This window comes from Motacilla alba, chromosome 3 (assembly GCF_015832195.1).
Source record: "Motacilla alba alba isolate MOTALB_02 chromosome 3, Motacilla_alba_V1.0_pri, whole genome shotgun sequence".
Lineage (NCBI taxonomy): Eukaryota > Metazoa > Chordata > Aves > Passeriformes > Motacillidae > Motacilla > Motacilla alba.
This window is the reverse complement of record NC_052018.1, coordinates 98,842,309-98,869,494: the sequence shown is the minus strand read 5'-3', so window position 1 is coordinate 98,869,494 and position 27,186 is coordinate 98,842,309. Positions and strand designations below refer to the sequence as shown.

Below are 27,186 nucleotides of genomic sequence, written 5' to 3'. Positions count from 1 at the left end.
TGTCCTTATCCCTCAAGATTTACACGTTAGTGTCTACAGCTTTATTTGGATTTAAAACGCCGTTCTGCAAACAAACAATTCACATTGAATAGTGTGACAGTACCTGAGAATACACAAGTCCTTTGAGGACCTAAGTTTGCCAATATCCACTTACACATTTAAGCTCTTTATCACTCCAGTTTCCACTAGGCAAGTCTCCGGCGACTGCAAGATCAGAACCCAAAATCCTCTGAATACATGTACAGTATTCCAGCACTGCATATTCTCTTCTATGGTTACATCTCACCACTTCAAAGGAAAAAAAAAATCTATATTTCCAGATTTAAATCTGGGTACTAAAGTTAAGTAACTGAGAGGCACAACAAGCTGTACAGAATACTAGTCTCTCAAGATGAAGATACTTGCAAGCACGGAAAGAGGAGGCAATAATTAATCATAAAGAAGGGGAAAAAAAAAGAAAAAAAAGAAAAGAACAAGCAAAACCACCACCAACAAGAAAGCACCAAAACCCAAACCCCCCCCCCCAAAAAAAAACCCAAACAAGCACCCAAACCCCCACAGTAATTCCCAGCAGACTGACTGTTCATTTGAGTATGTGTTCCCACCAAGCCCAGCTTGCCAGGTTTCACAAACAATATCAATAATGTTACTGATCTGCACTGGTGCAAGCAACAAGGAATTGGGTCCTTGCATCACTATGTTTCTGAAAGCTCAGACAAAGGCTGAGAAATCACTTTCTTCCACGTGATGGGTGAAGTAACAGTCACCACTGGAAAGTTATTCTCCTTTAACTGTTTTTTCCTATAAATAGTTTTACAAGCTTGTATTAAAATAGTTTTTACTGAAGTGATCACTGGGTAAAAAGAACATGTGTTTATCTACCAGTTTTAACACTTCTCCCAATTTTCAGTTAAAAACAAGCTCACGTTTCCTTCCCACACACACCTGTAAATTTTACCATCATCAGTTTTTAGACTCCACTTTTGAGATTAGCCACATTCTGTGTAGGGTTGCATCTTTCACTACAGATGAACAGGAAAAGTATAGCGACGCATCTGTTAGTGCAATTTAAATGCCTATCACTTTAGATCAACAGCCATACACTACCTTTGTTAGGAAGAAAATTTAATTTTCTTATTTCTAGAAAAGGGAGTTTTTTAGCATCAAAATCCCCAAGAATAAGCCTTGGGAGCGTGGAGTATCAGTCCAGCCTCTTGCTTTAGTATGGCTTATTATTTCCTTAGTGTATACTGTACACCTTTTCTTTTGTAATTCAGAATAAGCTTAGTCATCCACTATAGACACACAACTGTCTTATGATATGAAAGCAAGACAACAACAAGATATCAAAATCAAGACAACGAGCCAAGTTCTGAAATGAGCAAGCAGCTGATCCTGCACAGGACATCAAGCACAAACCAATGCAACAGCTATCTACTACTATGCCTTGAGAACATCTGTAAAATCTCAATAGAGGAGTTTTTTGTTGTCACAAACAGAATGGAAGCATCTTTTTCCCATGGACACCTGCCATTAGTGGGCTGGTCATCCTGGAAATAAGTCATGTGAGAGCACATAAACACACAAAAACCCATTGTCAGTGGACACTCTGAAAGGGGCATTAACTTGATAGACAAGAGAAAATCTACTGTTTTGCTCTAAGGCCACATCTAATTTTGTCCAGTCTAAGAAACAGCAGTTTTGGTTGCATTGGCATCTAGTATTCTGCTTCAAGTTCTGTTTCAGCCTCAGAAGCAGGTCTGAGAAGCTCTCAGCAATTTCAGGAAAGACAGGAACAGCGCCTTGAGGACAAGCAACCTTGCTCAATGAGCAAGGGAAGTGTTTTAGAACAGGACTTCTATTATAGGCACCTATATGAAAATCTGTACTTTATGATAGTACTCAAAAATAGCATTCCTCTTCAGAAGACTGAAAAAACCTAAGCACAGGAGTCTGATTTCAGTACGACCTCTGCTAACTTCAGTTCCCTTATTCTGAGCTGCCATTGAAGACATAAGAATGTGGTTGGGTGTATTAAACCTGGAAGATTTATGTAATCAATAATGATCCATTCCAACAGACTGACAAAAATAAATTCTGAAAATATTCCCCTGGAAAAAGAAATAGTCCAGAATTTTTTTCAGTTATGAAAAGTAACAGCTGATCCTCCCCTGAGGAAACCACGATAACCTCCTACGGGTTATAAATGATGTAATTCAGACTGCGTGTGGGAAGCCAAAAACATTTGTCTTTTAGCACAAGGTGTCTATTTTAAAGCTGTCACTGCAACATTATCTGTATCCTTAATTAGCTGAGAAAGTTCTTCACCAGTTAACCTGCTCCATTTACACGCAGCCTGTACCCCCTTGCCCCTTTCGGATACAGCGGTGACAACATGCGGAGCCTCGCACGGGGTTCGGACCCTGCGGCGCGAGGGCCAAACACCACAGCTTGTCCTTGCTCCATCAGCTGAACTACCTGCCAGAGTTACTCACACAAGCTGCTTCAGAAGATAAATTTGCAGCTTTCTCAGTGATGTTCTGGCTGCACTTGCCCTTTGGCTGTTAGTACCAACTACACTGAAAAAATTAGTTTTGATTTTATTTTAATTTCATTCAGATTATCAAATTAAGTTTATTTGTAATCTGTAACCCATATGAAAAAGCCATAAAATAATACTACATAGAGGCATGCTGGGAGAACATCAGGTGCTCTTTAGCCATAGCACACCTATTTGTATCTTCAGAGTGCCTCGCAAAAATACAAAGAGAAAAGAAAAAAACTTCATACAATACTAGTACAGAAGTATAGTTCTGCAGAGAACTCTACAGTTAGAAACCTTTAACATTATCCTTCTCCACTACTTCAGACTAATTACACAGTATCACATTAAGAAAAAAAAAAGGCAGTCCCAAATTTCACTTAGAGTCAGCCGCAAGAGTAAAACTTCCTAAAAGTTTAGACCAAAACAGAGGCATCTTATTCTTACATAAAGCAATAGAGCTTTTCAAGTCCAGGAAAATCCACTGTCTGATGCACCTGTACTGGAATATATGGCTGAGGAGCCTAGGTTTGCAAAAAAACCACAATGACTTCTTGTTCTACATGCCTGAACATTAGTTTTGCTTTTTATGAGCCTCTGACTTCCTGATAAGGCAGTTCATGTACCAAAGTATCTGCTAAATAGCTGTTTGTATTACACTAAAGCCTTTTCACATAGCATCTATATCATCTTACAAAAATAGGAGTTACAGCTACATTTAAAGCCTTTTTCTCGGTTTAGACAACAGAAATATTCAAGAGCTCCATGAGAAATTGCCCTTGGTAGGATTTTCTTAAATAATGGCAGTTTTAAGGCACCTTGCTCTACACCCTAAAAATGAGACGTGACTGACACTTCTTATGATCTAACAGCACTTACTATGCTGGGCACTTTGAATGTCTCTGCCTCTTTGAGGTGGAAGGGGAGGCTGCAGACACACTGCCTGCTCTCAGATTTCCTTTCTACCGCATTACTGAAAACCACTGCAACAGAGGAGACTTTTAGAAGAAAGACTGAAACAATACCACACTAGAAGGGAAAAATGACAGCATGCAGAGCACTTACCAGGATATTTGCGTCCTTGCAGTATTCCTACACAGTGGAGAAGAAAAACCCCAACCCTCCGAACTTGTTTAAAATCAGCCGAAATCCACCAACTCCTTTAAACCCCCAGCAACTGCCAGACTGAGTGACTGCTCTGTGTGCTTTTACTTCAGCTGTGGGAAGCACCTCCTGCCTCAAGAGGGGCCGGCTCTGCCTTGCGTAAGCCGGGTAAACACCGCAGCACCACACAGCATTGGCTGGAGGCAGAACCAGCATCCTGCTCCTGCTCCATCAATTCATCCATCCCTGGCCCCAAAAAGGAAAAAAGGAAGCAGAGGGTGTATTGAGAACAATACTGAAACCCAATTGCCTGGCAGCTCTGCGGATGAGGTTCTCAGAGAAACACTGATTTATTTCCTTCTCTTATATAACTGTACCCATGCATACTATACCTTTTCTTTTTTCTTTTTTTTAACCATAATTTATTAGCCCAGCTAGCTTTCCTCACCTCCCACACAAAGAGTAATTTCTTAATACACTGAGAGTTATACCAGTAGAAACTCTTCAGGCATTGCTATCTCTGTTTTCACTAATACTGTAGGACTGGACACATGACACACCTGCAGATGCCACCTGTGTGTACTGGACTGTCATGGCCAATGATGCTAAAACAGCTCAATCCTGTAGGATGTGCATTTAGAAAGGCAAATCTGCATGTGCCAGACCAGGTTATGAGCTCATTTCTCATTCCACCAACACCAAAATCACTGCACTGAGCCAGTGGGTGGGATAATTTAAATGTCTGAGCCATAAAGTGGTGATCAAGTTACCACAGCTTCCAAGTTACCTCGTGGAATTGATCATGAAAATGCTGCGAGGCTGCTACAATCATGATATGACACAGCAGCTTAACCTTTACATCAAGTTTTACATCACAGCTGTAGTGGGTGAAGAAGGGCTAGATGGCTCTTGCCTGCTGGCTCAAGCAATGTAGATAGAGCCTGACATTTCACATCTCCTCCATGTTGTACATGTGACTGTTGCTGCTCCTGTTTCTACTGCTCCCTCCTTGGCTTGGGACCTTAATCTTTTAAACACAATTTTATGGACTGATCTGTCAATGTTTTAAAGTTGGTTTATCTGCTCTGTTGTTTTTTAACAGAACTCTTCTCCAGTTCACCTTACAATATAGCCACTGGGTAACACTCAAGCCTAAGAACTGTCAAAACAGCTTTTCTGTTGATAATGCCATAACACAACCTAAGTTGCAGCTCCATAGAAGTCGGCTTTACTGCTGAGAACAAGGTAAATGCATCTGTGTTTTCTCTCTTCTCAACCTGTACTCCACAGCAAACTTTCCCCTAAGTAATACAGTACATCTGTCCTGTTACAGGATCTTGTCATCTACCCAGAAAATTTAGCTGCAGAGCACCTTGTCCATAGGTTATTCTGGATAATAAAACTATACATAGGCTCAAAGATACTTTTTTCCTCCTACCATAGATGACTAAGTACAAAGATATCACCTTGCTCCACAGAAGTGGTTGAGCCACAGCTGCCAAACACTGGAAAGTGCCTGGAGAAACACTGATGTACAGGTGCTCCCGTGTTCACACACTTCTGGTTGACAAAAAAACCACAGGACTGAACACTGCTCTGAAATGGTATGGTCATTATTACAGCTATCAGATGACTGGCAAGGGGCTAAGGGAAAAACCAAAACCACATACAAATCCCCAACTATTTCAACACATATAATTTTGCTTATCTGTTTGTGTGTTTATTCTGTAATGCCATTATACCAATGCAAATGAGGGGATAGGGACCTTCTGCATCCATCTCAACAGAAACACCAGAGACTCATCAAGCCTGATCTTGAGATTTAGGTTCAAAGGGAATCCTTGTCCCTGCCAAAAATCAACAGCCTCGTGCCACTGGCACACAAACCCAGCTTTTTCACTGGTAATGTGTAGATCCTTAAAATGGCAGTTTTTACTGGGGTGGAGGAGTCACACCACCTCGCCTCCCCCATCACTTTCAAGTTTTTTCTGTTTCGTCCTAGCCTATACAAAATTGGCAGCTTGAATGCTGTTCTAATCAGGGCTTTTGTGATTTTGTTTTAAAAGGGAAAAAAAAAAAAAAAAAAGAAAACCACATCAGGACTGCATTAGTATCACTTAACACACAGATATGGCACCAAGAGTACAAAAGGTGCTCTGTATTCAGGTATTTAACCACAGTGATTAGTTACATTTGTATGACCACTTCTAAGCTGCATTACTTTTCTCACACAAGTTGTAAAGCTGGAGTTGTACCGTTTCAAAACATCCTGAAAAGCAGAACTCAAAGACTAATTTGCTTCTAGAACTCCTTTATTTCCAGACACTCTTTATTTTACAGATGCAGAGCTGTTCAGCACTCAGGTTAATAGGCTTGTAGATTACTTTATGCTGCAGCCACCTAAGAAGCAGCTGCAGGTGGATTTTCTTTCTACCACCCCAACCAGCCTCCTGCAGATAACAACCCTTACCTGCCTTCATATTAGTGACCCTCTGGAGCGATCATGCAACGCCACACAATGTCCTTTTAATAGCTAATCATGCCCCATCTTAATCCAGGTTTTTTGAGGGTTTATTTTGGCCCTAGGCACACTTCTATGTGGCTGCCTCTGAATCTCACCCAACAGAGTTTGAACCACTTTGTCTCCCTGCCTGTGTTTACTCACAGCCATGCTCTACTCAGCTGTCCTTGTGTCAACACTGCCCCTCACTTTTATGATGAGGAGGGTTTAATGATTTTCACAGAATCACAAGAACTACGCCATGCCTTGAGGACTGGAATGAAATGCCTCCAGCATGCTGTCGCTAGGCAAGCTGATTCCTCCTGGAGTACAGATACCATGCCAGACTAAAACAATGCAATCTGTAGCCCAAGATATCACTGCTAATTTCATGAAGTGATGCTGAACTGCAGGGGAGGTTCTTTCTTTGAAGTTGTTAAAGAAATAAAGGGCTCTATCGTCATGTTCTTCTATCTGAGTCACAAACAGATGCTGTACAGTTTGATACAATTACGTGATTCCACATGACATTCAACATGAGCTCTGAAGAGGAATGCATTTCTAGCTGCTCCAGCTAAAAAGACGGCCTTACAGATAGGAGCAACAGGCAACACTATGGCCTCTAGTGTCCAGACTGGCAAAAAGCCTGGATGGCAAACTCTTCATGCTGGAGTTAACCTTATCAGTATATTACTACCTTTCAAGACAGATATTCTAAACAACCTGTTGATAATTTTATTCAACAAAACAGGCAAGGAGTGGACTAAAAACCCCATGCAGCATAAGAGCTTGAAATTACTGCACACAGGCTATATAAAAACAGAGACTGAAGAAACACTGAGAAAAGGGAGCAAAACACCTACTGGAAGACCAGGATAAGTAATGATCCCATGAGGAGGTATACTTGTATACTCTATGCTGAATGTTGAACATACACTATACACAACCTGAACTCAGTTTCCCATGAAGTCAGGGGCTGAACTCTGATCAAAGCCAATGATATCCAAATAAGAAAAATTTTTCACGTTTTCTAAGGCATTAGCACTGTTAGGGGGTTCCCAGAAGCCTAATCTCAGGTGCATGAGGGAAGAAGAAAGAAGGGAAGATTACTGACTTACCAGCCTCATTAATCTTTTATTGTGTTACGTCACATGTAATCTCTGTGCAAGGAGTTCCCATGTCACGCTGCTAATAAAAAGTCATACTACAGTGTTTTAAAGAGATTATAGAGGGGGGGGACCAGTCTGAAGCCAAGAACATGCTATTTAGAGTATACAATAGAAATGCTAATCAAATAATCTGCAGGAAGAGGAGAAGGGAAGGAAATTACCTAATCCCCTGCGCTACTGTGTGGTGGTTTATGGCAAGAAGTAAGAAAATTCTTACAAGGGCCAAGAAAACAAAGGTCCATTGTTATAGCTACAGCTTCCAGATAAGAACCCTTTTCTGCATCTCAAGTTTCTGTGACATGAAGGGTACATGGTACTTTATGAACTTATCTACACTGACCACTTCTGGAAGGGGTAGGAGGGGTTAATTAGAATTGCAGGACAGCTGAGTAAAAGATCTAAACAGAATCTTGAATTCTTAAGGCACAAAAAATTCTCCTTCAAACAGATTTGCCAACTCTAAAATGTTGCTTATCCAACCATGGTGATCATTAAGCAACTGTGGAGCAGTTTGTGACCGAAGTAGCCTAGTTACAGAGGGGCAACAAGTCATCGCACTGCACAGAGGCATTTCCTATCACAGGAGTCACACTTTGCCATCGGACAAACCTAATGAGCATTTCTTATGAAGTCCTGTTCCACCCTTACATTTCTGTGAGCTTGTTCCTCAACCACACCAGGGAAGTCCTCCACAAGAGAAATGGGTCCCAATGAGCAATTCAACACAGCAATAGTTGCCAAAGTAAGACATATGGGAATTAAGCTGCTCTTAAAACAATGTTGTGGTTTAACCAACCCCAGCCAGTCACCAAGTACCATGCAGCTTGCTCACACCTCCCCTGGCTTATGTTAAAGGCAGGAGAGTCAGGGAAAAAAAGGTAAAACAGTCAGGTTGCAATAACAACTATTAAGTATTTGAAATAAACTAAAACAAAACATAGTAAGGAAAAGGGAGACAACATAAAAGGAGAAAGAAAGAAAACCCAAGAAAGTGATGCACAAATGCTCACTACTGCACTGACTGATGCCCAGATCATCCATGATCAGCAGCCAGCCCCTCCCAGCCAACTCCTCCAGTTTATAATACTGGACATGATGTCCACTACGGGAATCCCTTTGGCCAGTTTGGGTCACTTGTCTTGGCCATGCTGCCTCCCAGCTTCTTGTGCAGCTCCTGGCTGGCAGAACACAAAATGCTGTAAAGTCCTTGATTCAGAGTAAGCACTGCTCAGCAAAACATCAGTGCATTAAAACTACTCTCATCCTAAACAAAACACAGCACTGTACCAGCTGCTACAAAAATTAACTCTATCCCAGATAAAACCAGGACAGATGGTTCTTCACCTGCCTTCAAGTACCACCTGAAGCATCAGATGTGCTGAATTCCTAAAAATTCAAGACTGAAAGAATGATAGGCAAAGCCTAATTCTGAAGAAAGCACATTTGTTTCCAAAAAGGTCAAACTGATGCAAGTCATCTGCCAAGTCAGAGCCATACAGATGTAGCTGCACCAGGCTTCTTTCCAAGACAGTACACTTTCATTTCCCAGGTACCTGGAAAAAGCTATTGTAAAAGATTTCTTTTTAAGTTCTCTAGGATCATTTCTGGTTCAATTAATCTTGGCTATGCACAAGCACTTCCTTAAAGAAGTTTTTAGATGTTATTCAGCAAACTTACAGCATCAGAACACAGATTCACTGAGCTTCAGGTATTATGGTTTCCTCTAAATAAAAAAAGGGAGGCCCAATTTGAATTCATTTCCAAAACACAATTTTTGTACTTGCAAAGCCTTTAAGGTTATAGTAGAACTAGCTGAACCTGCATTACCTGAAATTTTTCATTCCCACAAAGCCAGATCATTTGACCATGGACTTGTACAGAGAATTCTAAGACAGTTGCTAGAAGTAGTAACACTTTCAGTTCTGAAAAACATCTTTATCTCAGTGATGAAAAACATTTCACACTAGATTATTCATTCAGATTAGCAAAAAAAAAAAAAAGAAAAGTATTCAGTTATAGAAATTCAGCTATAACTGGCTGTCTCCCCACACTCACATTCTAGAGAAAAATTATGTTAGGAGGGACAAAGTTTAAAAACTATTCAGTACAGTTTCTAATCAACTTCCACATCACACAAATGGATCTCTTACAAGAAGGCAAATATATTTACCCTCAAAGAGATCATGAAGCAAGAAGTCAAATCTATCCAACAGCTCTCTGCTTTATCCTAAATTCCTAACCACACTTGCTAAACTCTTGTCTCTCACCATTTTGACTGCAGTCCCTCCATGATTCTGGTAAAAAAAGGGCTGGATAACTTCAAAATAGCTCCCCTCACTCCTGCACAACAGTGTCCCAAGTCCGTAGTTTATACCTGAGTATTTTGCAAATCACTGCTATTAAACATAGCCATCTTACTATATTCTTCCCCCTCACTTCAAACTTTAGACAGTCTTTACACAAGGTACAAAACTCGGTCCTTTCTAAACATGTCACCTCCAGCATTTGCACATGAAAGCATATGACCTTTATTCCTCTGGAGAGCTGTCAGAGGGCTGCCTCCTCTCTGCAAGCCAAGGGTCAGGTTTGCACAGTGGCCTGCTAGGGGATGTCAGAGCTCTGCACAAACACACGGGGTTTCTCACCTCTGTTTCCTGTAGTTGTGACTGTCAAGGACGTCTTTTTAGGAATACTTTAAACACTGTTTTATGAGCTCAGGTACAGAACAAGTGTTATGTTAGGCAGTAACCTAAGAGAACAAGAATTGATTACTTGTCACATGCAATAGGTTTCTAATAGAGGAATAATGAAATATGTCCTGATACATTAAAAGCTGCCCCTTAAAAATTAAGGTGAACCAGCTTTTATACTAATACAACTCACATTTATACATAAACACAAAACTAACTTTTTCCACACTTTAGTTCTCATGTACATCAGCTCCTACAGCCAGGAATTCAAACTGTACAGTTCCAATACCTTCTGGTGTTGGACGCCCTGCCTGTTCACAGTTTGTTACTGCTCAGTGAAAAAAAACTCCATGCCAGTTGATCAGCTCTTTTTCTTTTCTTTCTAATCTCACAGGCAATGCATGATTTAGCATATACAGGCACAATACTTTACTTCCTACACTTCTAATCCAATTTGGGTAAGAGGTTTATTGCTTATAAAAATAAACAGGCAGTTGTACTTTACCTCTATGCAGGCACTAACATCTAACAAAAAAAAAGGTCATTCCCAAGTAGCAGTCCAGTGCTAGAGATGCCATCCCTAAATTCTACTCCTTGGCTGAGACAGAAATACAGTTACTTCTTTAGAGGTACAAGGGAGAACTGGTAGGTACTCTTGGCTCCTGTCACATGCTATGTTTGGTATTATTGTGCCAAATATATTCCCAGAAAACAAAAAGCCCAGGAGAGAATACCTCAACCATGGAGATGGAGATGTACTATTTCTATAGGGACCCAAGGGACTTCGGTCTGACTATATGGTCAGGTTTTAATTAAGAGCTAAGGAAATCATTATGGTTCACATTTGACTACAGTTGAAGGTTTTCAAGGTTATCACTAGTTTCAAATTTTCAATTTTCTATGTCCAAAGAAAAATGTTACTTTTACATAAGGGAAGGTATCTATCTCAATATGGGAACTTTAAGTTAGTACGGCCTTCAGTTACAACTGGAAGAAGAAATACTCCCAAGAGCGTGGGTCATAAAAGATAAGCAAAGGCATTTTGGTACTAAGAGAGTGGCCTGGTCTGTTTGCTTTCAAAAGAGCCAGGCATTTGAAATCTGTATTGCTTCTTGTCTACTCAGCATATGTCAGACAAAATTTAGCAGATGAAGACAAAAGTAATTTTAGATTGGTCGAGTACAGGGATAGTGACAGGCACTGTGGCAGAACATTTTTCCAGCAACTGCCAAATGATGCAGCCATTGTGAGGCAGTGTTAAAAAGTTCAGCTGTAGTTTCATGGACTGCTCCAGCATTTTCAATGATGCTACATCACATTGCAAACTCTAATGCAACTACATCAGCAAGGCAGCACTTTGACTCTGTAATTCTACCAGCAAAGAAAGTGTTCCTGAAGACAAAAAATGTTCTTCCTTGATTCAAAAGAATTCCACAGCAGAATTCTGTTTGAATATAAACCTTCAAAATTTGGCCTAGAAACTAAGACTCTTAAAACTGAGATTTGAGAACACAAGTTCATCATATTTCTTATCAACTAATGATAGTTCATTTACTTGACATAAAATGTTCAAGCAAAACAGCTGAACAATTTCTTCTGGGGAAAAAAAACCCCAAAAACAACCCAAAACCAACCCCAAAACACTAAACAAAAACCCATGCTTAAAGCTCTATGTTGGTCAGGACTCTGGCTTTCTGTACTTACCAGCTCTTATTTCAAAACTACCTGGAGAAGCCTCCAAAGCAAAAAAAATGTTGAACAGTTAAAGATGGAGCTAGATTTAAACAAACACAAGCTTGAAATAAAATCTACATTTCTTTCTCATTCAGGCATTTTTCTGGCATGCAGATGTATCTTCACACTTGCAAACTCACTTCTAGTAATGACCTCGGCTCTGCATTTTGTACCTGTACGCCTTGAGAGGCAGGCATGGTGCAAAGAATTACTTGTTTTCTCTCAAAGAGGAATTTTTCCATTCAGGAAATAGGAAACATTGTTGGGCAAATACACTGAAAAGTGCATATAGCCACAAAAACCAGCAGTTTTGACAGCACCACAACCAAGTGATTTTTGAACAGTACCAAACGATTCAGAACACAGGAGTACTTTAAAGAGTTTGGAAATAAGTTTCACATGATTTACAGCACCACTTATTTATTAACCACATTGACTGGTTAATATAGTACAGATTTCTTCCTTTCTGAAACTTGGGAAAGAGATTAAGAGAAGCCTCCACTTTAACCCATACACTGCCTGTGTGGGTATCTTCCATGGAAACCTTAGATTCTGTTTTTCTAGCAAAGCAAAGTTAACAGTAACAGTCTAGTCTGGAGGAGCCATTTCTCTTGCCTCTTTTCAGTCAGCCATTCAGTGCAGACCGATTCATTCCAAGAAATCTGGCTCTTCAGAAGCGATCTTTGCAAGCTTTTCGGGGTAGATTGCCCCTGTCTGGACTGATATTGTTTGTGAACATTGTTTCAAATACTAATAGCTACTCACAACTCAGGGTGCCTCGTTCACACCTAGTCACAGAGGTTTGTAGAAACGCTGCTCACATTTAATTTTCTGTTTGTCATCTGTTACTCTTGCGCTTAGTGATACCTCCTGCCATCCCTTTGCAGAGCAGAAAGCTCAGAGGTAATGAACTGTCATGGGCAACCTTAACACAAGTTAAGAAGACACTACCCAGATTCACCAGAGACGTCTGAGAATTCAAGCTTCTGGACCAATGCCAATTCAAAGTAAAAAAAAACCAAACCAAAACAAAAAACAAACGAACCAAAAAACCCCTCAAACATTTAAGGAATATCATCTATGTAATTAACTATTCAACAGAAATACTAAAAAAACCTAAAGAACTTCAAATATGGCAAAGTCATTGGAGCTAATCCAACACTAGACACCCAGCATGACTTTGAAGTGTCAGGTGAGTTTTGATGAAAACTACAAGTTTGTCAGGCTGATCATCAGAGCCACCTTTAGCACTCACTGTGTGTTGCCTCAACACAACTTAGTGTCAGAACAAATTTTCAGGCATGCTCAGCCTCACTCCAACAACATCAACCCCAGCTGTAGAACAGATATTCTCTAAACATAAAGGAAAGGAAACATTTTCTCTGGCTTGGAGGCCACTGTTGTACCTCAACTTTTTGAAACACTGAAGTCATTCTGCACTTTTAGCATTTCACTGATGGAAGTGTGTGGATTTAACCCTAAAATAAACCTGGAACCATACAAATACTAGAGCACTGTCAGAAACTTGCTCTCCTCAATTTTATAATCGTTTTCCTTGCATGCAAACATGACTGCTAGCACAAAAAGATACAAGGTCAGCCACTCTGACATGTTATCAACACTATACAATGTTACAAAACCAACATGAGGAGTATATCAGCTCCAAAAATTTCATTATTTTCTGAAGTATTTTTATTTTAGTAATCACTTCCAAGCTGAGGGTTCTTTTCCTTGTTAGAAGGGAGGCGCTTAATTTAAATTGCAGAAAAATTTTTAAAAACCCAAAAACAATAAAAACAGGTAAGCACAAAAAACCTATTTTCTATAAAAGTCTTCACTTTAAAACCAATTTGTGGCCCAAGCTTAAAATCTTACAGTTAGGGCAGCTCTCTCGTATCAGAAATAAGATACACTTTTTTCATTTACTCAAAAGAGTGATGTAAATATTATGGGCAAAATGCAGACTCATAGCTGTTGACACAAAGTTTCAGCCCTGAAACTTGTCCAACAAGAACCCTGAGTTACAGCTTGGTGCCCATGGAGCAAAGCATCACTTTTGGGAACAACTGCACATTCCCAGTTTTGTGACAGAAACCTGAATTTTACTGCTTCTGCTATTAAAACTTACAACTAAGCATCCTCACATTTGCTGTACTAGGATTTGCCAAAGCCCAGCTGCAGGACTAACTATATGTTTTACTTGTTCTAGGTCCTTCTTCTTAAAAAGAGGACTGAGCCTACCATGAAGGGATGCAAGTTTAGGAATTACTGGATTTCTGGATTTCTTTTCACAGCTAGTCCTGTCTCTTCCAGTTATCCTCTCTCACTCAGCAATATGAAAATCCTCACATGTTACTTACTAATTATTTTATTAATACATTTAAATAAATGTCTTTGTTTCCCAAAGACATAGCATGGTGCTTATTCCTTAACTTTTAACATAGAAGTCTACCTAAACCATAACAATTGTATAAGGAAAAGAAAGGATGCAATTCTCACCCACAAAACAATACCACTATGATTGTATACACTGAAGCAGCAAGATTTATCTTTACTGGCAAAAAAAAAAAAAAAAAAAAAAAAAAAAAAAAGGTATACAACAGTTAAGCAGAGATAACAGAAGGCTTAACACAAAGGGGCATTGAAATATTACAGTCAAAACTCCCAGAGAAGTGGCAGCCAACTGAAATCAAAGATCATAAGAAAAGCTTTCTTGTTAATTGAAAGCAACATGAAATCTCTGTTCAACCACAAATGCACAGAGTAATCTAAACCAGCTCCAGCATACAGAAGACTGAATCCTTTGACAGAACTTCAGCCTTTCAGGTAACTGCCTGCAAACTCAACAGGCTCCAAAGACTGTTTTTACTGTCACAAATGAAGATTCTCTAATTAAACGTTAAGAAGTAAAAATACTTGCAGCCTGTAAGTTTAGCCCAGATTGGAATTCTGCAATAAGATACTCTTCCTTAAGTGTCTTTTTAAAGCGTGCCAAAACCATTAGTTAAAAGGATAATCTAAATAAAGCCATTGTTAAAAAAAATAAAACTACATCATGCCATGGCTGGAACAGCTAGGGTACTGGTCAGCAAGGAAGGATTATTGCCTGTCATAGTAACAAAGCAGAAGACTTACTTCTCTCTCTCTCTTTTTATTACTATATTAAACCTTCCCAATGTTTCACAAAAATTAAACTGAGATCTGTAGCTCATCTGATTAGCAGATGATCAATTGTACTGACTGACTTTGTTTCTAAGCATACTGTTCCAAAAAACAAAAAAAAAACCCAAACCCTAGAAAAGGCACGCTAAGTAAGGAAAAGAAATTAAGAAATTGAAGCCCATATTCTGTTTTTCATCATCTACCAGGTCGCTTCACCAAACCTGATACTTGATCCCAATTATGCAGCTAAGCAAGGATTCAGCTGCACTGAAGGCAATTGAATTCAGCAGCATAAGCAAGATCACTATCAGCCTACCTATGCAAGACTGTACTAGAGCAAATCTTGGCTAGACATGCAATTTAATTCACCACTCTGATTCTGGATAAGCCCCAGACCTTCAAAATAATTACACTGCCGTCAGAGACAATGTTCACTGTCAGGCATGGTATTTAAGTTGTGTACTGTTTCTCTGAAGAGATGAAGCACTTCAATGCCAGGTACCCTCCAGCTTCTGAAGCCACCAGCTTCAACACTGTTTCACAGCTCTTCCTAGAGTTTTTCCAAGTGTTTTTGGTGCATGTACAAGTACTTGAACACAGCAAGTCCTCTCTGATCACCATGTTTCATTAGATAGAAACTTCTTCCTAATGCATTTTCCAATGAGACACTCAAGTTTATAAAACAAAGCTGTAACACCTACATTATTTTTAAAGGTCTAGACCATACTGCACTACTTCCTGAGCTTCCCCTTGAAACATAACAGAGGTAAGGAATTTTGGACTGAGAATTTACTCATTATAGAAACTTGACAGAAAATCAAGAGGCACAGTGAAATATGGCGCTGATCAGAAACTAAAATAAATATGCAGCATGGATTCATATCAGCAAACTCATGTTGAATAATGAAGTGGTATTTCCCATACCTAAAATGTTTCAGGCTGTTAACCACCAATACTGACTGCTCATAACTAGTTTCAGGACTTTGGCAGTTGAAACAGAAATAGCAGCCGTTGCAGTACTGATAGCTTTGATCATGAAAAACATTATAATGATTAGCATCTCATGCCTATTTGCTCCAATCCCTGAGATGTAAAATAAAACTATAAACATTTTCAAAATTATATGCCAAAAGACCTCTCACTATTAATCACAGCCTTTGTACTCTCAATCTCACTAACATTAATTCCACTTGAAAACTGGTCTAAGCAAGGTAAAGTTGATGTTCTCACAACACATTACTACTTTGGTTCAAACAATACTGAGAGAAGGCAGCAGCTGTTGTCCTCAAACCAGAGGGCCAAGGAAAAAGAACAAGCCACAGATACATTCACAGGCAAAGCTAAAGAAAGCAATGCAAGAATTTTAAGCCTACCACATCAGAAGGATATACAGTCAGTCTAATAACAAAACTTAAGGCACAGCTCCCTGAACCTCTAAGGAAACTCCCACAATTAATTTGTTTCTCTTGAGTTAGTGAGAAAATTCAGCTCATGAAAAAACACCAGTCAGCAGGTCTGGAGTAAAGACAGGCCAAGGACTGCATAGCTCAGATCTGTGGAGGGGGAGTTATGTGTGTGCACAGTTCAGAGAGATGAGATGGAGAAGGTGTCAGTCTCATCAGGCACTAAATATTATATCAGAGCCTCTGGAAATAACCTTAGGTAGAAATCCAACATTAGGGCATGAGAAAGTAAATTTGTTTAGAAGGCACAGTTTAGAAGGCATGTCACTAATAACCTGCATTTTATAAAAGCTATGGTTGCTGTAGAGAGATGTTAACCAATGAACTACTTAGAGCATTCTCTTCCACTTCTTTTAAAAAAAATAGTGATTACAGAACAAATATCTTTACAGATAATTACAGCAAGACAATAGAAGTAGTTTGTATTGTTCTATACTTGTACTTTTAGCAGCTTATCTCTATCAAAATCTCCCAGAGGTAAATAAAAGCTCTATTTGAAAGGAACTCTAGAAGTAGTTACCAAATTCTCTAGATGAAAAATTTGAAGAGAAGTTAATGTGCAAGTAAAAAAGTTTGTTCTTGTAGAACAACTGTGCAGACACAAACTCACCGTGTTCAAGCCCCTCGAGATTGTACCCGCGCTTCCACTTGGATTTACGATACATAATCAAAAGCCTCACGCGCAGAGGGAAAGGGACCTGTTGATGATGGTGGCTGTCAGCAATGAGCTGAGCTCAGTTAGTTGCTAGTGCAGACAGGACAACGATTTTCAACACTGCGAGAGAAAGCCAGAGTGAGACCATATGGTTAAGCCCCATCCACATCAGCAATTGAGAATTGTCAGCTGGCAGAGGCACAGGAAGGAGATCTACCTGTCACTCACAGCCACTGTAAAGAATGGTTTCCTAGAGGTTGGCTCAGTGTCTCCCAGAATAAACATGTTTTTGAACACAGCATACACCCTTCTCTCCAATCAGTACTCCTAGTGCAAAGCAACTCAAAATGCTCAGTTCTTCAACATTATTGAGGGAATTCAGTTGCCAGTTGGTGTGCTCAGAATTTAGTGAAATTTAAGAATATGTTCTGGAATTATACTGGATAAGTCATAGTTTTACAGACGACTGCCAGTTGCAGGTAAGCATGAGACAAGTGCCATCAGCAGACACTCTGGCTGTGTGTTATTCAAAACCATGCAAAATAAAGGGATGAAAAGGCTGGCTTTGAATTCAAACTACTTAGAGTAAGGGGAGTTGGACCAGATAAACTCCAGAGTTCCCTTCCAAATTCCCTTCATTGACAAACCTGGCCACTAGCACAGAGGCATGAGTTTTGCATGCAAAGACAGAAGCCCTGCATCACAGAGCTGTTATTTATCACCTATTTCCATGACTGCAGGAATGCTTGAACTTAGTTGCTAACGTATAGCAGGAACACATTCTGCAGTTGAACAATTTTAAGGTGGCATAACACACTGCTGCCTGCAAAAGCAGCAGGCCTGCCTGTGGCCCGGCAGCTACATGGCACAAGGTTCTGCACAACCATGATTTCCACAGACCCACCCTCCAAACTGTTTCTCAACTGGATTTACTCAGTGATGAGTGCACCTGAACAGATGACACAAACCAAGAGTTGGGACCACCTTCCATATGACTGTGTTCATTTCCAGAAAAATAGCAAAATTGTGTATTTTTAAATGCATGGACTAATTAATAGTGAGATAACAGGAAATAAGAATTTATTTCTGAGCAGTACTTAAAAGCTATGTTAAATCTTGAAAACCAAGGAAAGTTTACTCCCATTTTTAACTAGAGCTAACTTTGTTTTCTGTATACTCATTCTTCTATTGAACTTTTGTTCTTTTAAGTAGCAGAAGCTATATTCATCAGTAAAAGACTGCTTAGTACAGCAATAATTTTATTAGCATGCATACAGAGTTAAAACTAAGCTTGTTGTAAAATTAAGCTTGAAAACAAGCACAGTAACAGCAACAAGTGAAAAAAATTAAAATTCTGTCTCAGCTACAAAAATACACTTGGAACAATCTATAGTTCTGTCTTCATCAAGGCTTAGTAATTTCCTGTACATTTCTTTTCTTTGCATGGCAGTATTTTGTCTGCTCATATTAATGCAAGGTACCTCCATAATTAGTTGCTACAATAAAACCTGGGATACACCAATGTTAACACAGGTTATGGTCCAGCTGGAAAACTCTTCCACCAACAATTCTTCTGAATTGGTCACTTGGTTGTGTGATGGGAAAGCATCTTCTGACATTGCCTGGCAAAGAAAACCTGCAGAAACTGAACAGCCCCCAACAGAGATGCCAGTACACGGAGTGGAATGAGAAGACAGATGTAGGTCACAAAATACTGAAGATTATTATTTTGTCTCTGAAGTCAAAAAGTCTCAAAAGTCTCTGAAGATTATAATATCTGAAGATTGTCAAAGCTTAAGTAACATTCCCAAAGACTAATCAGCATTTCCGAGATGAAGTAAAGTCTGAAATATAAACTCTGGCTGAGAACTAGATGCCTGACTTAAAACCATGCTTAGTACTTCAGCATAAGAGTGAGGTCTGAGAAAAACCACCAACTGCCATGATTAAGCTTACAATAGAAACTAACTTGGAATTCCCACATACTTTAACTACAAGGATTATTATAAACAGGGAATGTAGAATGCATTGTGATTTTAAGTCTCTATCATAGAGAGACTCCCCACTCAGATGTAGGTCTCCGAAGCACTGAGCAACTTTACCCTCTGCTACAATTGTTACAGTTGCAAAGCAGAAACCAGACCAGACTGCCACTTAATAACAGCGGCCTCAGCAGGAGAAGTGAAAGGGAAAACCCAGGCTTCACCCAATGCCATGCTGCTCGACATCAACACAATGGAGGGGAATCCTGTTCCACTCTGAGTGCTATGAGCCACCTGGCCAGAAGCCATGCTTATGCATAGCTACTTGGCCTTGAGGGTTGAAAACAAAAAGATGAACAGCCAAAATCCAAGGCCAGCAGACACAGCTGCTAGGCTGGGATCAGCAGACCTAAGGACTGTAGCATTACAAATGCTCTAGCCCATACTGGTTGGCAGTTTTGCACTTTATCCTATTCTTTCCCTCAGTTATTTCCTTCCTCTCTTTGTCTACCTATCACAATTCCTACTTGTGCTCTGCTTCTCTCCCCTACCTCATCCCATTTTTGTCTCTTCAGAGTCCAAGGTCTTTCTGTCAGGCTTATTTCTATTCATACAGCATGGAAGTGCTGAAAAGTCAAAGTTCACAATTTTTGGTATGTTCTGCTTCCTGTCTCAGGATTTTATTAAAATCAAGTTTCTTGAAAGATGGTTGACAGACTCTGCTTTTAACACTGTCCTCAGTCACAACATATCAGTCAGCATTGAAGGAAAGAGCTCATAAATAACACAGTGTGCTGATTTAGCTTCTACAAATGGAGAGTCTGGCCACTGCAGAGATGTCTGATCTACAGCTCTCACTGACATGAACACTCCCTAGCCACACAAATAAAGACTGTCATGGTTCTTCCCCAAACTCCTGCAGGGAAAAAAATTAAGATGATGGCAGATTGGATGGAACAGCTCTAAGAAAAATCAATAACAGTAACTGTAAAATCTAAAATTAAAGTAAGTCTGGTTTTGATGCTTTCAGTACACACGGTACATCAAATTTGGCATAAGCCCAATGGAACATGAAGTACTTGTGGACAATGTCTGCCAAGAGCTAGAAATACAGTACTTAGTCTTTAAAGAACAAACAGAGAGCCTCAGTTCATTTCTACTTTATGCATCTGAAAAAAAATTAAATCAAGGTGATCTTTCTGGGGGAACATTTGTATTAAATATAATTGGCATGCTTTGTGCAATGCTGAGTGGATCCCATGCCCATTGGCAAAGAATCACTATTTGTCATTCTATAATCCCTTCCACTTGTGACAAAAGGTTACAAACAGATGTTAGACCTCCCCACACTCCAAAACACTTCCCTGCTCAGCATCAGGTTTGTGCCTCACGTAAGCTTTCTACCTGGTCCTCAGTCATGTTGACACTTCTAAACATCTGACACAGTGAAAGCAGAAGAAAAATGGGAAGCCTGAACTCAGGCTGTACTATCATTTTTTTCTCCCACCTTCCCATTTGTTGGTACTTCATTAGTTTACATGCCTCAAAGCAGAGCAAGGTTTGATTAGTAGCTGAATAGTTACTTGCATTTCTGTAGCAGACTCCAAACATTAACAAACTAAGAATCAACACACCTGTGAGTTCCTTACCTTTCTTAAAATAAGGACAAAAAACAAGAGACAAGCCTAGCATTCATCTAGGGCTTTGGAGACATCCTGCACCATCTCCAGCACACAGGTTCCTCTCCCTGCCATCTCCTATGTCCTGCGCTCTTTCCTAGCTGATCAGAAGAGCAGAGCACAACTCCAGCTTTGTTATGTCTCAGCTGCAGCCCTGCCTTGGAAAACTGGAGCAGCAAGAGAAGAAGAAATAGGCAATGCTACAGCCCAAAGTGAGGCAAGAAACTTCTCATGCCATCTCACTCTACATGTTAGCCAAGCACTATCTGAATCTTTAAAGCTGTTATTTTTTGGTGATTGAGGTTATGAACTATATAAAGTAGCCAGATAAATCTGACTTTTACTCCTCCTCATTAACAGCTCTAAAATAATAGCAGAATGTCTACAATACTTGCTATTGTGGAGACTGTAAGACTCAAGAGACTGAAAGACACCGGACACGTGATTATTAATGATAATGTTCACTCCTCCCTATGACTGATCTGTCTTGGCTTTAATGTAAGCATTAACTCTTCCCTCACCTTTTGGATCATGCTCCTCTCTCTGCTCCTGTTTATACGTTGGCAACTTGAATGAGTCACTCCCCAAAGTTGGGGGAGTAAGGGAAAGGCAACAAAAATTTTTGTAATACTTCTCCTCTTGAGGCAGAGGTTCCTCTTGCTGTCTATGCACATCTCAGAAGAGTAATATATGAATGCTTATTTCAGTGAGGAAAAGATTAAATAGCCCATATATATTGGCACAGGAATTCAAAAGTAGTTGCTGTATCTAAGTCACAAATGGTTTATAGGCCCACACTTCCTACTAGTGCCCCCTGACCTTTCTCAGCCAGCAGTGAGAGGTACAGGAACCTACTCTATGTTCACATCTGCTGCTCAGAAACCCTCTGACAAAGCTAAAATACTGGCTACAATACTGACTGCATAAATATGTACACGTGCAAGAAAAAAAAAGGATAAAAATAAAAGCTATTTGTGCATTTATTTGCCTGCATGATCAAGCTGAGTTCCTCAACTTCAGCAGGTGGCTGACAGCCTTAATACAGTAATACATCACTTCTTTCAAAATAGACAAGAGAAAAAAACCCACCAAGCTGTTTCTCTCACCATGGTACATTCCTGCCCTCAGGAACAACCTTGAGCAGTTTACAGAAACCTCACCCTACAGGCAACAGCTCACGCTGCACCAAAAGGGAAAGCTCAACTGGAATGATATTTCACATCCACCAAATGCAGCACCTAATAAATACTAAAACAATTGATGTGGGCTTATCACCTTATTATTGTAGCAATACAATAAGGTGATGTAGCAATCACCTTATTATTAAAGAAAAAAAAAAAAACAAAGCCAAACCAAAACCAAAGATCCAGTATGATGGATCCATCTACCACAGGAATCAAGAGATGATGACTTGGCCATGAAAGTCATCTAAGCACAAAGGGGTGATCGCCTGTCTTCAGACTAATATGCCTTACAATGTAATTTATCTAAGGCTTGATCTGCAAATGCCAGGGTACAAAGTGCAATTATAAATAGATATGATATGTATATATATATAGATATATATGTATATTAAAACACAATCTTTTGACTTTAAGAGACACAAGGACAGCAGACTGGAGCAGGAAGCAGTGTTTATCTGAAGTGTCAGCACTACCATCACAAATCTGCCTCAACATTATCACATAAAAAAAGAATAAACGAAACTTTAAGTGTCTGCTCTTGGGCATTCTGGCTCTCTGCACTACCTACTGAAGAACTGTCACACCTTTGCCCTGTTTAAAAGCAGTTTTTAACTGACTGTCTCTAAGTTTCAGGCCATTCAAGCTGGTTGTCTCCCAGCTCTTTATCGAAAGTACATTAAATAAATACCCCAACAATTAGTGGGTGCTGAAATTAGGTGTTACCTCAATGACTTGTTTTACAGCTGGACTATTATCTTCTTCCCTTGTAACTATTCAACTGCACACACAGCGTGCTCATGCCACTTGTGGGCATGATACAGTTTTTTGTGGACTTCTGAAAGCAGCATCCTAAATCTGAAACCTAATTACCGTGAAAGCTTGATCATGAAGATGAAAATAGCAGTATTGACTGAAAGTCCAGTCCATAACTCTGGCTTCTCAAATATTAAGTAAACTACTCTGGTTTCCAAGACAAGGAGGAACTCTCCCAGTCTGTATCAGAAAATTTTGTAGCATGTCCCTAAACTCAAAAGATGGCAGTTGCTCAGCAAAAAGGAGTTAGATCCAAATCCAAGAGGGAGCACATACCCTACCTCCAATATTAGTAAGGGCTGAAGCCACTTTACTCTCTTGCACTGCAGCACAGAAGTTTAAAGTCATCTTCTGCTAACCTTAAAGTACAGCAGCAATCTAAACACAGCAACTCAAATATCTACCTGCATTTATTTTCTTCCACATTGAGCACTCCTCAGAGTATTTGAAGTGGCTCAGGAAAAAAAGTAAACCAAACAAAGAAAAAAATAAGTGGGAAATGACAGAACTGACATTTTTAGAAGATAGCAGTTTATCCCAAGAGGTGCATTAAAAAATCAAAATGAGAAACAAGTTCTTTAAAAGTATGTTACTTATAATAAGCCTCCATGTATGATAAATTGTGCATTTTTACCCCTAGCCTCATACCAAATAAACAGTTCAGCTCCATGATCTAAGGATCATTGCTTATTCTCCCTGTTGAAACTTGTGTTAAATCATGATTTAGACAATAATTATTCTTACAAAAATATTGCATGGAACTACAACTGCTTCAGATGAGTGGAAAGGATATCAAGGTAGCATGAGACAAAAATCTCAGTGTACATATTAACACCTAAAGAGAAGAGGAGCCTTAAGATTTCTTAGTAGAAATTCTTCAGGGACCACTTTTATCATTTAACATGAACAATTTGTCTTAGGACAAAGAAAATACAGATGCAGTATCCATGCCTGTATGATTCTAAAAATCAAGTCCTTACTGTTTAATACTGCTTGACTATTAAAAGCAGAAGGATCTGGGAACAGAGAAAGTGGTCCTTTTGGAAAGGCATGATCTTGACATAAGGAAAGGAACAACAAACATGTGGAACCCCAAGCCTAACTTTGTGACTAGTTAAACCTTGCCTTACAGAGTCCCAAGGGACGTGATGTTTAAGGGGGCCCTATGTGCAGGCTGCACAGGCACATGAGCTGCCTTTCCTAAAGCTCACAGCTCTACCCAGGTGCCTTGCAAGCTGTTCCAGACACCACTGATGAATTCCTGTGCAAAGATGACCAGCTGGGTGAAATGTTTCAAACTAGACCTAACCCAGAGATGCCAATTTGACTGCCCTGACCCAAAGAACAATGAAGCCATTAGTGGGTTTGGCCCAGATCAAGGGGTTACCATCCATGGGGATAAGCAGGCAAGGACAAACTACCTCAACAGCTGCAACTTTCCAGTTGCTCACTGCATGGTTCAGATAATTAAGCAGAAACACTGAAGAGACAAGCAGGACAGTGTGAGACGTACAAATCACATCACCAAGTTTCTTCTCACTATGCCTTCACAAATTCTTGCAGGCCTTGAGCTCCACCAATGTCAAATCTCAACAGTCTTCTCAACAAAAACCAAATCAGTGCCCTCAAATTCAATCTCTATTCCCTACCTTGTCCATAAAGTAAGGAAAATAGGTACCCCAGCTCAGAAAAGAGTATTTTAAGTGTTTGTAATAAAACCCAAAGGGTTATATAGTTACAGAAACATTACAAACCTGAAATACAAGCAGCTAAGTACATCCAGACAGATGAATCAATTAGCAATGCAAGGAAAAAACCCATTGATGGTGGTCTACTTAAAAGAAAATTCTAGCTAGGCAGGGATTTGTGCTTTATTATTTTTCTGGGTCTTGGTTGCTTTGGGGTATTTTTTTTGGTTTTGTATCTTCAAGTCCTAGCTCCAACAAACTATCCCCCAGAGAATCCTACTTGACTAACTTACTCCAAACCCATAACCTGCAAGTACCTACACATTCATATATCCCAGTCACACAAAACCTCAATAAATACACAAAATATTATCTAGAAGCTATTAATTCATATTATTATTCATAGTATTATTCATATTATCAACCACCCTTAAAAATAACAAACAATAATAACAAAAATATATTCCAGAGATCATTTCTGGTTTGGGCCTTTTTAACCATAGCCTTTCAACCCTCCCTTGCTGTTCACACATATACACACAGACACCCTGATGTAGACAGACCAGCATCTCCCTGCCCCAAATATCTCTATACTATTAAAAAAAACTTCTCACAAGGAAAGCTTTTTTCCCTACTAAAAACACATTTATGCAATTAACTTCTACAAACAAGGCTGGCACAGAAAAACATCTGTTTGGCATGGCTGTCTAGCCAACATCAAGGCAGACCAAGAGCATTTTGAGCCAACGTTGACACATATCCCGAGTCTTCTACAACATATACAGGTGAACAAGGAAAGCAAGTATGAATTGAACAAATCCTCTTCCTGACAGGAAGATAATTACTGGACCAGAGTAAGAGGTTTTGACTGCTTCTAATCTAAAAACTGCAATATAGCTTTAATTTTAAATGAATTTTAAATTTTAGAAGAGTAAAATTATAGGATACTCCCAATCCTGAAACCACACCCAGAAATTCACTGCAAGGTTTAGTTCACTCTGCTCTCGAGTGTGAGATTTAAGCCCAAAATTCAACATTGAATGGTACTACATGGTACTACACAAGGTACTACACTACATTTACATAGTACCATGGGTGGCATTCAAGTCACTGTGATTAAATCCAGCAGCATGGATTAAAACCAAGGTCAGCAGATTAACTTTTATTACCTGTTCCTGAACTGAGCCGAGCTCCTGCATGGCAGGCTCCAGAGGATACCATCAATCCTTAACCAAACACTCCCACTCAGGCACTGCATTCAGCCTCAACCAAACAAGCTGCTGACTCGTTCACACTTGAGCCCACGTCCCCAAATGCCACCTCACACACAAGACAGAAGACATTGCTGTAGCAGGGCTGGTACTGATCAGTACCTACATCCAGCACAGGGTGCCAGCAGAAGATAGCTTTTCCCTGCAAAGCCTGTAGTTTCCAGTCAACTATTTCACAATCACTCATCACTACAGGGTTATTCCAGAAAGGTCACTTTGAGTGGCTAGGAACATTTGGTGCTCCAAATCACATCACATGGGTCAGCAAAAGAAGGCCATGCCATAGGGCTCACCTAGGTAGCTCAAAAGCTGTGCACTCACTCGTGCAAAGCACTCAAGAACCTCTGCCTACTTGAAGAAAAAGCTTCTTTTCAAACCAATATAAATACAGGATACTTGTGAAAGAACATACTCATAGTGTGCAAGACTAACTTTTCTGCAAATCAAGTTATTGTCAAAGAGTTTTTACTGCTTTTAGCAGAAGGCAGAAACAAGTAGAGCTTGCTTTTTTTTTTTAAGTTTCAGGAGGATTTCTAGCAAGAAAAAGAGCTTCCATCTTTTTTAACTTGAAAGGCAGACTTTTGAATACATACATTCAAATGTTTTAAAGAAGAAACACAATCACTTATAACTACTAATTGCCATTACAAAACGTTAAGGCCACAAAAAATGTGCCACGATGCTACCCTATTGCCCCAGCCCACCCCCAAGCAACCACTGGAGAGCCTAGAGCAGCACAGGGACAGGGAAATGCATCCCACAACCTGCCCACCACCTCCTGAGAGGCACAGAGCCACTAAAGTTTTGCCTGACACAATTTTTCATAACTAAATTGCTATTTGATCTTCCTCCCCATTAATCTTTCCACCCAGGTAGACTGACTGCGCCTGACTGGAGATGCAATATTAATTTCAGTAGGACTGGGGAAGTACAGTAGCAGTGTGACACTTCCTGGTGCATCCTGCTAACCGGTAGATTGAAAGGAAACAGAAACAAGATCAGATGGAAACATGCTCACTGTTTTTCCACTGAAACTCAGCAGCGTTCAGCGGTGCTCGACCTACTTCCTATCCCATGTCTCTGCTGTCACTTCTTTGACAGTTTGTCAGCATGCTTGTGAATCTGGAGATTAAGGAGTGAATGTCTAGGAGACAAAGGAGCTGGACTTTTTCATCCTGATGTTCAGTCAAAACTTTTACAATCTAACCAGCAAGGAGCACAGTGACCAGCCAGCAACAAGTACCTCCAATTACTGGCATCCAGCAGGACTTGCTAATCAGCTGTGTAATTTCACTTACAAGTAGGCAATTAAAGGTGACTGATTTCTTATGAAACACCCTCATTCTTCCTTTTTTAGCATCTACAAACAGCTTTGAGTTTTCCAGTTTCCTGTATTCCAGAGTTCCTGTCTGAAAAGACAGTTTATATCAAAAAATATCTGTAATTAGCTCCTTACAAATGAATAGGAGTTTTAAATACCACTGGCTCCAAGCACATGATCCTCTATTTTGCAACTACAAACTCAGCCACTAGCTATAAATGCTGAAGTG

General features: G+C 39.8%; 1 protein-coding gene across 6 annotated transcripts in view; it reads right to left on the bottom strand.

Moving 5' to 3' along the window:
• Positions 1 to 27,186, bottom strand: part of PELI1 (pellino E3 ubiquitin protein ligase 1) — a 43,748-nt gene that overhangs the window by 14,071 nt on the left and 2,491 nt on the right. Inside the window, exon 2 of one of the 6 annotated variants that reach the window (XM_038131972.1) lies at positions 16,975 to 17,139. The exons of 4 other annotated variants lie outside the window; for them this stretch is intronic. In XM_038131972.1, coding sequence (XP_037987900.1) covers positions 16,975 to 17,029 — 55 coding nt within the window. In that variant the 5' untranslated portion in view covers positions 17,030 to 17,139. Of the gene's footprint in view, positions 1 to 3,607; positions 14,299 to 16,974; positions 17,140 to 27,186 lie in introns of those variants that run through there. One more of the 6 variants, XM_038131975.1, reaches the window with a different exon arrangement.